The 16,063-nt window shown below is 44.5% G+C and overlaps 1 protein-coding gene across 3 annotated transcripts in view; it reads right to left on the bottom strand.

Moving 5' to 3' along the window:
- AHCYL2 (adenosylhomocysteinase like 2) overlaps positions 1 to 16,063 on the bottom strand; it is a 107,566-nt gene that overhangs the window by 9,298 nt on the left and 82,205 nt on the right. For all 3 annotated transcript variants that reach the window (XM_069801477.1, XM_069801478.1, XM_069801479.1), the window contains exons 3-9: positions 14,132 to 14,275; positions 13,339 to 13,439; positions 12,503 to 12,605; positions 11,478 to 11,572; positions 6,144 to 6,250; positions 4,223 to 4,339; positions 594 to 657 (exon numbers count right to left, since the gene is read on the bottom strand). In XM_069801477.1, the coding sequence (XP_069657578.1) occupies positions 594 to 657; positions 4,223 to 4,339; positions 6,144 to 6,250; positions 11,478 to 11,572; positions 12,503 to 12,605; positions 13,339 to 13,439; positions 14,132 to 14,275 (731 nt within the window). The remainder of the gene's footprint in view (positions 1 to 593; positions 658 to 4,222; positions 4,340 to 6,143; positions 6,251 to 11,477; positions 11,573 to 12,502; positions 12,606 to 13,338; positions 13,440 to 14,131; positions 14,276 to 16,063) is intronic.

Genomic DNA, 16,063 nt, shown 5'->3' with positions numbered 1-16,063 from the left:
TTTGGGAAAAAAAAAAAAAAAAAAAAAAAAGAGTCCCAGTAGGGCACCTACAGCACAGCCCACCATAACTTGTGTTCATTGGTCCCAATAAGAACTGCCAAAGGGTGAGTATCCCAGTCTTGCCTCAAGAGAGGATTCCTCTGTTTGGGGGTGAAAGCACAGGGGAAAGTCAAAATTAACTCATTTTTCTTGACCACGCTTCAACATGCAATGTTGCAGCTGCACAGTACATCTGCAGAACCCTGCCTCTGAATATTTTAATATTATATCAAATAGAATATAATATATAAATATAAAAGATAATATTAATGGATGAAATATTAATATCTGGATATGTCAATATTCAGGTATTAAAGATATTCAGAATACTTAATACTCATGTCTTTTAAGATTCAGGTTTGGTATCTGTGTAATACTATAGAAATATACTGGAAATCAAGAAAATCTTCAGTTTTGGCGAACCCGTCAGGTTTGAAGATACCTGCAGATGCAGAGAAAAGCCACAAGGGCAGAAAAGCCCCATCGGATAAAGCCATGCAAAGGATGTGATGATTTTACATGCAGCACCTGCATGTAAAATATGAACCCCTTACCTCCCCGTAGCCACAAACTACTACTTGCTTTCCTCCAAACATCATGTCTGTTGTCCTTTTAAGGCTAAGGAAAAAGAAAAAAAACCAATTAAAGACCAGCAGTAAGATCTATTCCACTTACGACGCTGTGAAGGACAGTGGTCTTTCTCCGTTTGCCCCTCCTAAACACCATGGTTGTACCTGTATCCCTAAGGACACGCAGCAATTCTGGGTGCAGAGAGGACCCAAAGGGCACTTAAAAACTGATTTTTTCTTTTGGTAAGGGTGGGTGCTACCAGTGAAATGCAAAAAAGAGGAAGGATTTGGGGTTTGGATCCCTTTTTTGTGTTGGTTTTTTTTTGTTGGATCCCTTTGTTTTGGTATTCCAGAAATATTTAAAATCTTTTAAAAATATTTTTTTTCTTAATTTTTTTTTAAGTCAAAATGCCCCACAGAAATAACTACAGAAGAAGCAGGAAAGTGGTAATTTATTGCCAGAATCCCAGTGCTTTCCACAAATAAAGCTCTCCCTTCCACTCGGTTTCCTTCTGGTTTCTCCCTAAGAGTGTCCTACATTATAGGCTATTTTTAGCACATGAGTAAATAGGTTAGCAGTGCAGGGAAGGTGAAATTCCCTTACATTTCCAAAAGAATTTAGATAAAAAACACAGCAGATTTAATCGCACCTCTGCTCAGATTTCCCTTGGCCCAGTTTTAGATGCCTTGGCCAGACTTAACCCAAATCCCAACTCACCTACCCATGAGGTCCATCATCTATCACAACTGAAGACAACAAGATAAAGAAGATTTTAACGTTTCCTAGCCACCAACAACATCCACTACACATGGAACACGGAGCTAAAAGTTGTGTCCTCAACTAAAAATTTGGGGGCAACTCTTCACCAGGCAGCCGACCCCCATGACAGAGGCTGCCTTGTGTGCCTTGAATCCTGTGACCATAGAGCAGAGACATCGCTGTAATAAAGCAGGAAGGGCTACTTAATTAGGAGAATTACTTCATCAAGATGTTTTCCTAGAATCACAGAACGGTTTGGGTTGGAGGGGACCTTTAAAGGTCACCTAGTCCAACACCCCTGCAATAAGCAGGGACATCTTCAACTAGATCAGGTTGCTCAGAGCCCCGTCCAACCTGACCTGGAACGTTTCCAGGGATGGGGCATCAACCACCTCTCTGGGCAACCTGGGCCAGTGTCTCACCACCCTCATTTTTCCCATTATTGCCTCTAGCAAAGCCCAGTTAGCAACGCATTGCATCTCAGAGTACACTGCTCCACATCATAATTTCACAGATGGTACATATTTTGGAGACCAGCTGATAATTTTGATCGAAATTTTCCAGTTTTGACGGGCAGGAAGACCAAGAAACCACTGGCTGTTTGCAGTGTCAGGTTCTGGCTCATGTAATAAAACATCTTGGCAGGGAAGTGCCAGATACCATCACTGCTGGACTTGACAAGGAGCACAAAATTTAGTCTTTCAGAACAACATGCGATGGAAATCTGAGGAAGAAACTGCACATGCAGTAGATCATCCAGAGAAGCATATTCGGTGGTTTGCTAACTCATATGGCACTTGCACGCTTCTTAAAGATCGTCTTCATGCCCCTGTATTTGGACACACAGGTTTTACAAACATGAGTCTTCTTCACCTCTCCTGGTCAAGATGACCACTACCAGGAAGACCGCTTCAAAGCCGACGTGACACAGCACTCTACTCATATCCCACAAAGATTTGGGTGAAAGACCTTAAAAGCACAGTCCACCATTCCCCATGTAGGGAAGCCTACATTGGGTCTCTAAGAACCTCTGGTCCTACCAGATTGAAGGCAACGGTAGCACAGCTGAACACCAATAGCACTGCCAGATGGACTTTTAATAAACAGGAGACATTTCTACGTCTGCAAGGAACTGAGAATGGCAGATCTCAAGACTTGTTTAAACTTTAAGCCATACCAAATTATCAACATTAAAAAAGCCTTTTCTCTTGAAGCACGCAGTCTTCTCCATGGAGGGTTCCTCCTCCACACCACAGCTACCTGGGACAGAGCAGGCAATCTTTCCTCTGATATTCATCTCATCAGCATCAACGCCAGTCCGGAAAGTCACATTTGTCCTTGCTTCTGTGCAGACTTGTCTACTGGGACCACTACCAGATGAAATATGTCACAGTCCACTCATCCGAACCGTACAAATAAAACTTGTCCTAATCTCATTTGCCTGTGACAAAATTTGGCAGTGGGGGTGGTGGGGACACAGATACCCAATTCCATCAAAATAAAGAAAAAAAACAGAGAGGGAAAAAAAAAAAGATCACCAAGATTTACACACTCTCTAGATCACAACTTCAAGTATTTTGCACTGCATCTCAAGACCTACAGTCTCAGAAGATACATCATGTTCCCGGTGCCCACGTATCCGTCAGCAACTGATTCCCATCCGATCCTAAAAAGTACAGCACCATCAGGATGCTGCAGAGCTGCTCCCAGTCCCACGGTCTGCCTGCTGGGATTTTTGGGGGGAGGGAGCACAGAGGGAAGCAAACACTCTTCTGCTTGCTTGTATAGCATGTGGCTGTAAATCCTGCAGGACCGGGGTGGGGAGAGGTGGATAAAGCAGTCATCAGCCCTGTCACTCCCACCTTCCACACCTATTTATTTATGCTTAGCTGAAGGACAGGGTTTAATCCTCAGACTCAAGTCTACACTTTGGACACGCAACTGTTATGGGATAAAGTCTCGGTCTACCAGAACCTCTTCTGTTTTCTTTCTTTTGGTTTATTGTATATTCACAGAAGATAAAAAAAGGAAACTAGAAAGGCAAAAACTGTTGTGAGGAAGCTGCTGGTTGACTCAGACACACGCAACAGACACAGATGGGTTTTATCCTGATGCCACAAAGGTCAGAAGGACAGGAGGGAGTACTATAGCTATATGTGAGGACTTCTGAAGTCCTCACACGGGAGTACAAGAAGCTGCAGGGCTTGAAGGCAGCTCCAGTCATGCTCACCGAGGAGGGAAAAATGCATGCAAGTCACCTACACACATGGAAGGGCAACATCACCCTGAGAGCACAAAGCACAAAACCACAAAGTGCCCTTGAAAGGCACTGGGAAGTGTCTTGTATCGCTATGGCTAATAAAATACCTGATGTGTCTTCCAGACACTCTGGGAAAAGAGAAGATATGCTTTCTACAAAAAGAGGAGCAGAGGCAGAATTTAAGTGATGTGCCCCGTTCACACATGCAGCTGGGTTAAAAATATTGAAGCCAGACTTCCTAGAGGTGCTAACATCTTTGCTGCAAGATCATTCTGCTACAAACACAAGATTCAACGTTTGTTTTCTGCTGTGCATATGTTTGTAGAGCTTTACATACAATTGTACAAATAAGTCTTAGGGCCTTCTGACCCATAGAGACATAGCTGCTCTCTCAAAATGCCTTGCAGATTCCCATCTTTGATAAAAACAGGATGGAGCAGAGGTAATAAAGGGTCTTTGTTCTCCTCTGTCACATCAATTGATCTAAAATGATCTAAAGTGGCAGGTAGGACAGATCCATGGACCCAGTTCACTGTGGGGTCCAGTGCAACCCAAGCAAGGGACACAGCTCCGTTTGGGTGGCCATGTACATACCCGTCCAGGATGGACTCTCTGCAGCAATACAGGTTGTCAAACTTCTGCTTTGTGACCGAGTCGTTGACATTCATGGCTGGGACGCAGAGCTTCCCTGCTTTGGACAACTGATACAGCCTGTTACGAATACGGGAAGAAACAGGTGATCGGTGGAAAAATATTTCCCTACACTCTACTGTTGTGTGCTCTCGAGGTCTTGTTTTGCTGGAGTAAGCAGTACCCATCTGGAGGCTCAAAGAAAACCTCTTAATAGGAGCTCCTCATTTCTGGAGGAGAAACAGCACTCTTCCCTCCACAGATGTTTATATCTGTTTTCCTCCCCTACTGAAGAACTACCAGTTTGGCAAAAGGCATTTCATAAAAATGTCAAATAGCAGGTCAGAAGGTGCTCAAAACAACACGTGCCTTATAACTGTTGATATTACAACCGTCCTCTGATGTCCTCAAAAGGACAAAAACCCCAAATCCTGCTTCAGATAACATAAGATGAGAGCTCATGTAATTCCTCAAGCTCTTACAGCTCAAGACAAATAGCAATGGCCACAGAAGGCTGACACTCACAGCAGCGTGAAGCTGCTGTGATCAACACCTGCAGCAAAACATCCATCTGAACAGCAGTAGGAGCGTCATCACCGAGATGTGGTGCAAGAAACAACCAGGGTGGGGAAGACATCAAGCTGACCTCCTACTTCTGAGAGCAGACTCAACTCCTGGCAGCAGCAAAAACACTAAAAATGAATTTAAACGCTAAACTACAGCTATGAAAAGAATCTGAAAATCACCTCCCTGCTCCAGACCTCAGGAAGGAGAACATGCTCCCTTGGTAAGTCTCTACAGACCACCTCCAGGTTTCTCCCCAGTCTCTCTTTGTCATCTGGGGAGCCTCAGTCCCCACACTGTCTGTCCCCTGGAGGCAATGGGCACGCATTCCCCGCACGCATGCATCTATACCACCAACCTCAGAAAACAACCTCACTCCTGGCATGAGAACGTGGGGAACAGTTTTTAACATTGCTTTGGTTTTGCACATCTCGTTTGCCCATATTAGGAATGATTCCCAATACTAAAAATTTTATCGGGTCCTTTTCTTGACCCCACTGGCTGCAAACCTGAATCGGTCGCTTCCTTGTTTCAAATATTTCGTTTCCCTGTTTCAAGGGCTGCCTGCACCTCTGGCCAAACTCTCAGCGAGCTCCAAGAGCTGCAGCCAAGCCTTTCTCCCTGCAAAAATAAATAAAAAAGCAGAATCTGTTGTTCTTCTCCTCAGTCCCCTATTTTCTGTCACCTGTGATACAATTAACTCCACTGGAAAAGCACTTCTGATACCTCTCCTAATCCTAGGAGCCACTTCTCCCATCACAATTCTGCTTCTGCCGCAGACAGATGGATGTCACTCAGTCATACGGCTGCATCTTTGTGGTTCTCCCTTTCTGCACTCCCACCCCAACTAGAGACTCATTTCCTCTTCCCAAATCTCACTTCTTCCCGTACATTTAGTTTGGGACTACACTTTTGACTTTCTCCAAAGCCCACCCCTTCCTGTGCAACACCCTCAGCCCTTCCTTTTTTCACCTGCAAAATGAGGTGAGGTAACCATTGCCCCTATTTCACAGGAGGAAAAACAAGACCTCGTGCACTTTTTCCACCCACACAATGGTCAGTAGCTGCCTCTCCTCCTCATCTGAAATTCAGAGCAGTGGTTCCAAGTTGCTTTCACTATATGAGAGATTTAAAACAGTTCTTATGGAAAAGCTAAGCCCAAGCTGAAGGAAAACCACAGACTGTGTATTAGGAGGTTCAACATTCAGCCGAGTCTGTGGCATCTTACAGCTTGGGGATCTTTTGCTACAGGTGCCCTGAGGCAGAAGATGGTCTTTTTGTCCCAACATCTCCGTACTCACAGTCCAGCCTGTCTTGTTACCTGTGGACACCAGTCACGCTCTCCTCTACTATCCCCTTGATCTTCTTAAACATGTTGGGATATTTCTTGTAAATCCAGTGAGTGAGATCGCCTCCATCATCCAAGATCTGTAATAAAAATAACCACAAAGTCACTACTCTGAAGATCCACTAAGGCCTGCTGACCCCAAAAAGGTACAAGGGATAAATCACATGCTCAAATCATTCCTAATCAAGCCCATGTTTTGGCATTTCAGATACCACATTGTGACAGCTTAGTGAGACTACTCTGCTTGACTATTCAGAGCAGGAGTGCTGCTTCATCAATATTGTGCTGGAAAGGCAACAGGTCAGACAAACACGGCAGACCTTGATGTTTATAATGAGACCAGAGGAAATGTGGGAAACAGCTGTGGAAGCTCCGCTCTCCCCATCTCCCAGAAGCACAGATGGAAAAGACTTTGAACCATACAGAGTCATCAGGTTTTCTAATATAACTGCTAATGGAGGAGGATAGAGAAGGAGGAGGATGGAGAAGGAGGATGGTGCAGAGCCACTAATGCCAATTATAATGTAATTGCATCATAAAACACTACATATTAAAAATGCTGAACCTCTTTTAGACAACAACTTTGGGTCTCTGCCCATTTCATCTGGCCTTGAACCTCAGTCTCAGAAGCACAAACTCCTTCTTTATCAGATCATGAGTCTCCTGAGCCACCCATTTCCTCCTAATGACACATTTCAGGGCGGTGGAGAAAGCCAAAGACTTATAGCTTTAATAAAAACATTGAAGATGAGCAAGTAAAGGTGCCCTTTGAAAAAGTGCCTTGGAAAGGACAGACATGAAAACAATTTGGTCACAGAAATCTAAAAATTGCAGTGAAAAGAGATGTCTAAGAGCTTGTCTATTCTCTGCTGGTGAGAATATGCATAGGTGTTTTCCAGCACATGGAAACGCACCTGGTAATGGCTTTGGACACGAAAGTCGTAACACTGCTAAAAATCTAACACGTATGTCTAGATGCACCTTTGCATGGGTTGACGTTATTCAGGTATTTTTGTGATGTGCTATAGTGTCACCAGGATAATCAAAGACTTTAAGCCAAGGCTTATTTTTTACCTCTGTAAGTACAGAATCTCTGATAATTACAGAAAATCTCACTGCTGGTGATAGCCAGTGGAGTTTCCTAGAAGTCTTGTTTGTGTCCTACACGCTTTCCTCTTAATGAACGTGGCCCCAGTCCCAACCACTTTGGGTCATCCCCTGCTGCATCTCAACACACAGCCATACCCAAGGAGGGCGCTGAGCTCTAAATGCTTCAAAGACGGACACACTGGGGTGCCATAAAGAGGTGTCTGGGAAAGAAGAAAAGCTACAAGGAAAGAAAAAAATGAAACACGTGCATTTCCCCGAGTCCTCCCACCACTCAGGTGGCCTCAGGTGGCCCAAGCAGTGCCCAAGCACGGTGGGAAGTGTGACAACCCCCATTAGACTCAGACTCAAAAGAAAACAAGGAGCAGACTTCACCGAGCGGCAGGTGAAGTGCCAAGGACCTTTGCTAGCTGGGCTGGTTGAGAGCACATTGGCCCATGTTATTATTATCATCATCCTCCTCTTTGCCTGTTCCCTACACCAATGTCAGACCTCTGACTGCATCATCATGATCCTCCTCTTTGCCTGTTCCTTACACCAACACCAAAGACTTCGGACTGAATCACCGTCATCATTATACTCCTCTTTGCATGTTCCCTATCGTCATTATCATCATCTTTGCATATTCCCTACACCAACAAAGGCTTCTGACTGCATCATCTTCATCACCTTTGCATATTCCCTACATCAACGTCAAAGACTTCTGACTGGATCATCATCATCCTCCTTCTTCTTCTCTTTGCATGTTCCCTACACCAGTGTTCAAGAGTTCTGACTGCCAAGCCAGTCCTCATTAACCTACTGGTGTGGCATGCAGGTGTCCTAAAATGCAAATGTGAAACCTGGGCAGAAGCATCTCTGCTCGTTGGCCGGTGGTGGAGCTCGACAGAGACCTTCTGTCACATGCGTCTGCAGCTCTCCCACCAGCATCTGCAGCCACCCAGGAAAAATTAACACTCCCACTACGCTCCTGCGGCAGAAGCCCCATTGCGGGCACGAAGACAACGCTCCTGAGCTTTGTCACGACATGACGTGGTGGCTTCATGGAGCCGCCACACTGACATCCATGGGCACAGAGTTACTTGGAAATGCTATGTACTATAGCAACCTTTTTCTCTCCGAATTGTGGGATTTTCCACTGAAGGCGAATGCTGTGGGTAGCAGCTGCTCCTCCACGAATGTCTGGAAAGCACATAGTGTCCTGCCAGAGCACAGCACACATCTCCCACGCAGACCCGACTCTTGAGTCTCCAGGGAACCCCCAGATCCAGCTCCCGTTCACAGGCTGGGAAGCAGAGGCAGGTAAGGGTTAAATGGGCTGAGAAACTCTCCTGGGCCAGCCGAGGTAGGAATTCAGCAGCCTGGCTCCCAGGACGTCTTCATTTCATTAATCCCTGTTTAATAGGGCACATAATCCTCTTTCTAAGAGAGAATTCTGGGGGTTGGCAGTTTCCTCTTTCCTAGGAGGGCAGGAGATGAAAAAAACCCAAACCAAATCAATGGAGGAACTAGTTTTTGATGGAAGGTCACCTTTGTGTAGCAGCCCCGAACGGCCAACGGCAAAGCCCGTGGTATGTGCCCCATATTCCTGCAGTTTTCTCAGCTTTACACAGGTTATCTGCCTTCATTCCAATTCTTCCCAGGCAGATTTTTTTGGGAAAAAAAGACTTTATTTGATGTGCAAAGAATTTTTCGTACAGAAAACCAGCTGTTAAAGATGTGAGCCTCGCTCTGCCTCTCGGTGCTGCTGCTTGACACCCACCGAGAGGCATGATCTGCAAACCAACGCTGCCGGCTGCAGTTCATCAACCTCCCTCTTGATTTTGGCACTTTCATCTTGGAGCACAGCATGCTGGAGTCGTCGTGCCCATAAAAAACATCCTCCTATCACCCTGTGCCTGCAGGGACATTTGTCTCTTTGGAGATGGGATCACCCTCTGACCCAAGCACCGGGAGATACCTAGTCCTGCTCCTCCACAGCAGTACTCACTCTGAATTTTTATGATTTTTGACTGATTTGGTGCATCCATATCCCCTTGGTAGGTGTTCCTCTCTCAGTGCTTTTCTCTCCAAGTAACCAATTTCACACTGCTATCGGCACAGAAGGGCTGTGACTTCTCACTCCCTCAGTCCTTCCATTTCATGTTTTCTCCAGCAGAAAATCTCTGGCTCTTCCATGAAATAAATTGGTGTCTTAGTGTGCCATTTTACAACCTCTTTAAACCCATCTAAGACCCCGCTGCCACCAAATGTCCCACCCTGTTCCCCTTCCAACTCTGTTGGGACAACAGCCGATACCGTGGGGCTGATCCTGCCAAAACCAAGCTGATTAAAATTAACTAGGATTAGCTCAGCAACATGGTTGAAAATAACTAACTACAGAAAATGACTGGTGAAAACGCAAGGAGATGGCAGGCAGGCATGGTCGGGGGCGGCATCGAAATCCCCCGGCGGCAGCGTGGTCCTAGATCATTTTATGCTGCAAAGGAAACCAAACTCCCAGTGCTGCAGATTCAGTATTTTTCAGAAAAAAACTCTAAGCCATTCCTGTCCAGACAGAGCACTCCTCTGAAGGTCTGCTATTCCCATCAGAAAATCCAATCTCTTTTTTTGGAGACTCTCAGTATTTGTGGCTAACTGTTCCTGTGGAGTAGTGCCACACAGAAGCCCTAACACTGAATATTCAGATTTAGATTTATACAAAGGTCATGGGCTTCCAGGAGCAGCAGCTCAGGCTCAGTCCTACAACCTGGGGATGTATCGCCTTGATTCAGGATATCGGGGGAAACTCAGTCTCAACAGGAGAGAAAAAATATGGTGCATGCTCTAAAAAGTTGCCATCAGCACAGGGAACAGAGTAGGTCCATCTCGCTTCAGCCATGAGACTGGATGGACCAGAGAGGCAAATTTCACCTCGCTTCTTTGGCTAAGTTTGCCAGCTCCTCTCTCCTGAAATAATCACATGAAGAAGATCCTTTCCACCCCTGTTCTTCACCCAGTGTCCAGCGTCCTATTTCTTATCTCTAAAAACGTGGACTTTTGGGAACTGCTAGATCCAAGGTATTTGGTGCTCCCCAGCAATTATTTCTGTGCTCCAGAAGCAGGTCTGAAAATATACTGATGGCTGGAGACACATCGCAGAATCAAGAGGTCTGAAGAGATCCTGGGAAAGCATAATATGCACATTCTGGTACACTGACTTCTTCAATTACTGACATTTTTGATGGCAAATTATTCCTCAGGAAGAAGAAGAAAGCTGCTATCATGTCTAGACTCAGATTCGTAGCTTGGGGGTGGATTTTTTGACATTCACAATTCTTTTTAAAGGTGACAGCAAGGAAGTGAGCAGGTGCAGACTGGAAAGGACAAAAAACCTACCTCAAACAAGCTGATATTGGCAAACAAACAATACAGATACACGCCTATCTTCCACCTTTGATTACTTTTCATCTAATTTAGATCATAAGCTCCAGGGCTCAAAACCTGTCGGGAAGCATGATGAAAACAGCACATTTGACAGCTGCAAATTATTCCGCTCACCTAGTTCAGGGTTCTCTGTTTTCCCTAGAAACAAAGGCAGAATAAACCAGCAAAGTACAGGGTTGGGCTACCTGAGGTTTTGTGTTCATAGAGTAAGAGCAGGCTTAAAGTGCAGAAATCACCTAAAAATCTAATTTTTGTTCTGAAACAGACGCCTTGCCTAGATAAGAAAAATCACGTCAACCAAAGGTGTGAATTTAATCGAATATGGTAAAATGGATGCAACTCCTTTTCAGAACATACTGATCTTGAGTAATTTTTTACTGGCTAGATTAAATGAGTTTGGTTTAAACTGTAGCAAGCTACTCCCATAGCAACTAAGTACCTCATAAAGTTTGCACTAATGCAGCTATGCTTATTTAGAAAATAGTTAAACGAAACCTTGCTTGGTAGGCAAGATTCACATGCAGAAGTCACCTACCCATCTTGTCCCTGACTTCACACCTGTGAGACTGAGATAAGTTAATTTCCTGCATTGTGTAGTTATTGTAAAGCACTTCGAAGGTAAGTGCTATGTTAGCACCAAGCCTTAACTGCTAATTTAGGTCCAAATTCAGGAGAAAAACACAGACCAGCACTAAACCCCTCCTCCTTCTCTTTAGATGAGAGCTACCCATGCTTCACCATGCACCGAGCATTTTACAGTCAGCCCCATCTCACCATGTTGGGCTGCCATCCTTCGACGTTGACACAGCGATCGATGCACCACCAGAAGTCGTCTTCAGATTCTCCCTTCCAGGCAAAGACGGGGAACCCTGGCACAGAGAAGGAGACGGGTGCTAACACAGCCTTAGCAAACCACTTGGGGATCGGCTCTCCCTACGTCCACACGTGATGAACCAGGCTCCCAACACCACTGCGGTCTTGCTTGCAGTCTGATTTTTCAACATCTACCTTCTAGAAGAAGCTTCAGAGATACACATTGAAGACACATACTGAAGGCAGCAGATAGGAGTCAGCTTTAGCCTTCCTAATTTCTTCCTCTCCCCCAAGAAAAAGCTCTAGCCACCAGACGAGAGGGCAACACGCTCTCAACAATAACTTTTATTTGCAAAATCAAGCTTTTGCTGTGAGTTAGATGTTCTACCTTCCTGTTAGGCACGTTAGCCACAAATTTACTTGAATGTATCCTGACTCATGAGCAATTATCATTCAGCTTCAGCAAGCAAGACCAGGTAACAGGCAAGCCGGTGGGTTTGGCTTCTTTTGGGTCTCCCACCTCTCACAGTAAAATTTCTGGCCTTACCCAGGTTAAACAGGATTTAAATTAAGGCATGTCCCAGGTGAGAGTAACATGGACAGCTTCTGTTTTGTGAATTATGTCCACCAAAAATTCTCTCTTTCACCCCTTTTAGCCAAAGTTACAACTCAAATTTACAGAACTGAAATAAAATTTAGCTTTGTTTCTCTTAGCAAAATAACTTCCAGGTTCACATAGCCCATTCAGCTAATAATGCGCATCACCATCATTTGTACTACCTACTTTTATACTCCACAGAAAAATCATTCTAAGATTTTCAGACCAATGGAAGGGATTATCTTGTGCTGTTTACCTCCTACAGGTTTATTCTAAATTGAAGAGAATGAAGGGGAAAAACTGTAAGAGACGGTAAATGAGCTAAATACAACGGGGCAGTAACAAAGCTTTTTAAATACAGAAAGAACAAAGAGGGTGAAGTTCCTACCGCTCTCAGCAAGGGCAGCAGCCACTTCATTAAGAGTAGAGTAGATGTTGCATGCAGCCCATCGGCACTGCGCACCCAATGCACCAAGAGTTTCCATTAGGACCTGGATTTAAACAAAAAACATCAGAAAGAGCAATGCAAGGAGCTATATATAATGCTAAGAGCAACACACAACTGGGATTTTTATTTGCTATTTATGGGAAAGCTTCTGGGGGGTATCTGAAGTTGGTTTTAAGCAGCATCAGGGTCATTAGAGAGTTGTACAGAAAACAATTTTGCAATTATTTTTGTTTTTTTACAATTTTAAATGGATGAAGTAAATAAGAACTTCAGAGTATATTCTATATGCAGCATATATATGTGTGTGGGTGTATATATATATATATATATATATATGTATATATGCAGATTTCACTCAGCAAAGTCCCAAATCTAGTCAGGAGAAAGCACTCCTATCCCATGTTTGGAGGAAAAACCACAGCTCTTGACTTGCATAACTGCACTGATCACTGACCACCACTTCTTTCTGCTTATATGATACAGATAATTCAATTTCCTTAGTTATCACTACTCAAGCAATGCCTTACAGATACACGCATCACATCACCTTGAAGCACAGGCTCTGTTTATCTAGAAGTGTTCATAAAATCGACCATTCTCTTTTTACTTGGTGTACGGTGCTGGACTGAGAGACTACATCTCTATATTAACCACTTGGGGTACTTGGCATACAGTGCTGGACTGAGAGACCACATCTCTGTATTAACCACTTGGGGTCTATTTTAGAGGCTAAGCAGTGGAAAATCCCTGTCTAGAGTTTAATGATGGGGTCTTACAGCTGTCTGCGCTGTAATGTGTGTGCAGCCCACAATCTTGGCCCCAGCCAGTGGCTTCTCTCCCTGAGCTCTCTTCCTTAAAGCCATCAGCGCAGGCATTTCTGAAAGGCAAAATAAAAAAGAAGTCCGTCAGTACGATGGAAAGAGAGACAAGCACAGAAGAAACAGACAGCATCACTTCTTGCCCTGCTATCTGGTACTCCCATGAATTTGTACAGCTGTGGCAGCTTCAAAAAAAGCTAAATCCTTGAGAGCAAGCAACAAGTAAGTCATGGCATGGCTGAAAAAGACCCAATAACCCTTGTGAATTTTTTTCCCTACTATTTCGGATGTAGCATCATCACATTTTCAAATTTCTACCTGCAAATGCCCAGGTGAGGCTGGAGGAAAATCTGCTTCAGGCTGAGAAGGGCTTCGGACTTGCTGCTCTGATCAGCCTCTCCAATATCGCTCCTAAATACTGCATTGCCTTTACTACGGATTTTTGGAAACAATCATGCTAAAACAAAGTTGTTGAATTTATTTGATGGATTTCATCTTTTCTACTGATTTTAACAAAATGCATTTGACTATAGAGTAGTCCTTCAGTAGTTGATTGGTTGGAGCTACATGGCATAACCCTGTAACTCCTTTCCATCCCACAAAATCCCATAAAAGTCTTCCCATCTCTAACAAGAACGGTGTCAAGAAATCACCAATATACTGAAACTTGCAAGAAGAGGATTTGGGGGAAGGAAGAACCCCAAAAGACAGCCTAGGACAACGTGGAGCTTGAGGAACTTGCCCCATTTACCTTGTTCAGCAATTTCAATCTCTCGGCGCCCAAATTCTGCCTGCTTTATGTTTTTCACACAGAAATCGCTGCTGCCTTTGGAGTTCTTCTGCTGCTTGTCTCGAGGGGAGGTCTCATCATCAGAGCTGTCTGTGTAGGAGGCAGCTGGAGGAAGAAAAGGAGGTCAGAGACAGAACAAAATATTCCCTAAAGCCAAACCACCTGCAGTGGAAGGTGCAGATGATCTGCTGGATGTGTCTGTGTCCATGTGCACGTGCCGACTCCCTCCGTCCTCAGCTGGGATCTACTCTTCTCCTTACAGTGACAATTTCCCCACAGTCAGCTTTTACCTGCAACAACCTCTTCACTCTCATCTACCTCTACTTCAACACCACACCAGAGGTAATTAGCGTGAGCACTGCCTGTGTCCCGCGTGGGCTCATTTCCTCATGCTTTGCAGATCCTCTGTGGCCTTCTCCCATCTCTCTTCCCAAATGTTAAGCCTTTACAGCTCTAAGGTAGCCAACAAAAACACCTATTAATGTTTTGAGTACTTCTAAAACATTAAGAGTTGGAATTTAAGACAGTATAGATACAAGACCCTATTTCATTTTAAACAACGGCATGGTGAAGGCTGCTGGTTAATTACTGTTCAGTTCTGGTGGTATTCCCAGACCTTGGATTTGCTCAATTTCAACATTCCTCATAAGGGCAATGGCCACAAGTTGCTGCCTGGGAGGCTCACATGGGATGGTAGGAAAAAACATCTTCCTCAGTAGCATAATGCAACATTGGCACAGGTTGCCCGGAGAGCAGCTTGGTGTGGTCGGCAAACTTGCTGAGGGTGCGCTCAATCCCACTGTCCGTGTCACCAACAAAGATGTTAAACAGCGCCGGTCCAAATACTGACTCCTGAAGAACCCCCCTAGTCACTGCTCTCCACTTGGACATTGAGCCATCCTTGGAGGACTTCAGGAACTGGTTAGAGAGAGCCATGGCTCACCTGATCCTGTGCTGGCAATGTCCTGCTCTGAGTGGGCAGGGGGTTGAGATGACCTTGGTGGTTCCTTCCAACCAACATCTCTGTACATCTACAGACAGCTCAATCCAGCCCTTGGATCTTCCCCTTCTTTTCTATTATAAATAACAAATAATTGGACACGTATTTCATCTTTTGCCTTTCTGGATCTTCTTTAACCCCTCCTCCCTCTTGCTCTTTTGATAAGAGAAGAGGAAGAAAGATGGCACCACTTCTCTCCATAGTACGGAGCCTACAGGGGATAGCAAACAAACAGTCTCATAGAATCAGATTATGCTTCTTGTTTAAGATGATATATGGCTATCAGGCATGGATGTGCATGTGAACACAGAATTAATTACAGTTGCTGTCAATAACTGTCTTCCTTTCCTATCAGTGTCCTCCAAACTTTTGGTTAGACAACTAGTCTATGGCAGACACATGGTGATTTACTGCAGAGCCCTTCATGGAGTTAGAAATCCCTCTTCCCATTTATTTTGATTACTAAAATAACATGTAGAGTCCATTTTTGATTCAAGCTGCAATGAATTAGCTACCACTTCTGCTTCCAGTTTATCTGGATCAGCTGAAGAGACTCTTTGTGCCATGCTTTCCTCTGGAATATGCCCCCATGTGGGACACCAGACCCCTTTCATTTGCTAGGACTGGCATCAGCAGTCAAACCAACATGCAAGGTAAGGCTTGGAGATGAACTAGAAAGCATGACTCCTCTTTCCTTTCCAGAGGACCTTTCCAGGACCCAACAAAAAAGCCTCATCCACATGGTCATCCCCCATTCCTGTTGAAATTGCCCTGAAGTTTTATTCCAAGTCCTTACTCTCCAGATCACATGGTACTTCTAAAATGAATGTGGGACCTGGCATCACATTATTTGTTAAAGCAGAAGAGGACCACCTTTGTAGAACAGCACTACC

The sequence above is a fragment of the Haliaeetus albicilla genome, chromosome 14 (genome assembly GCF_947461875.1).
Source record: "Haliaeetus albicilla chromosome 14, bHalAlb1.1, whole genome shotgun sequence".
Classification (NCBI taxonomy): Eukaryota; Metazoa; Chordata; class Aves; order Accipitriformes; family Accipitridae; genus Haliaeetus; species Haliaeetus albicilla.
Note: the sequence above shows the minus strand (reverse complement) of the source record. Positions and strands in the feature narration are given on the sequence as shown.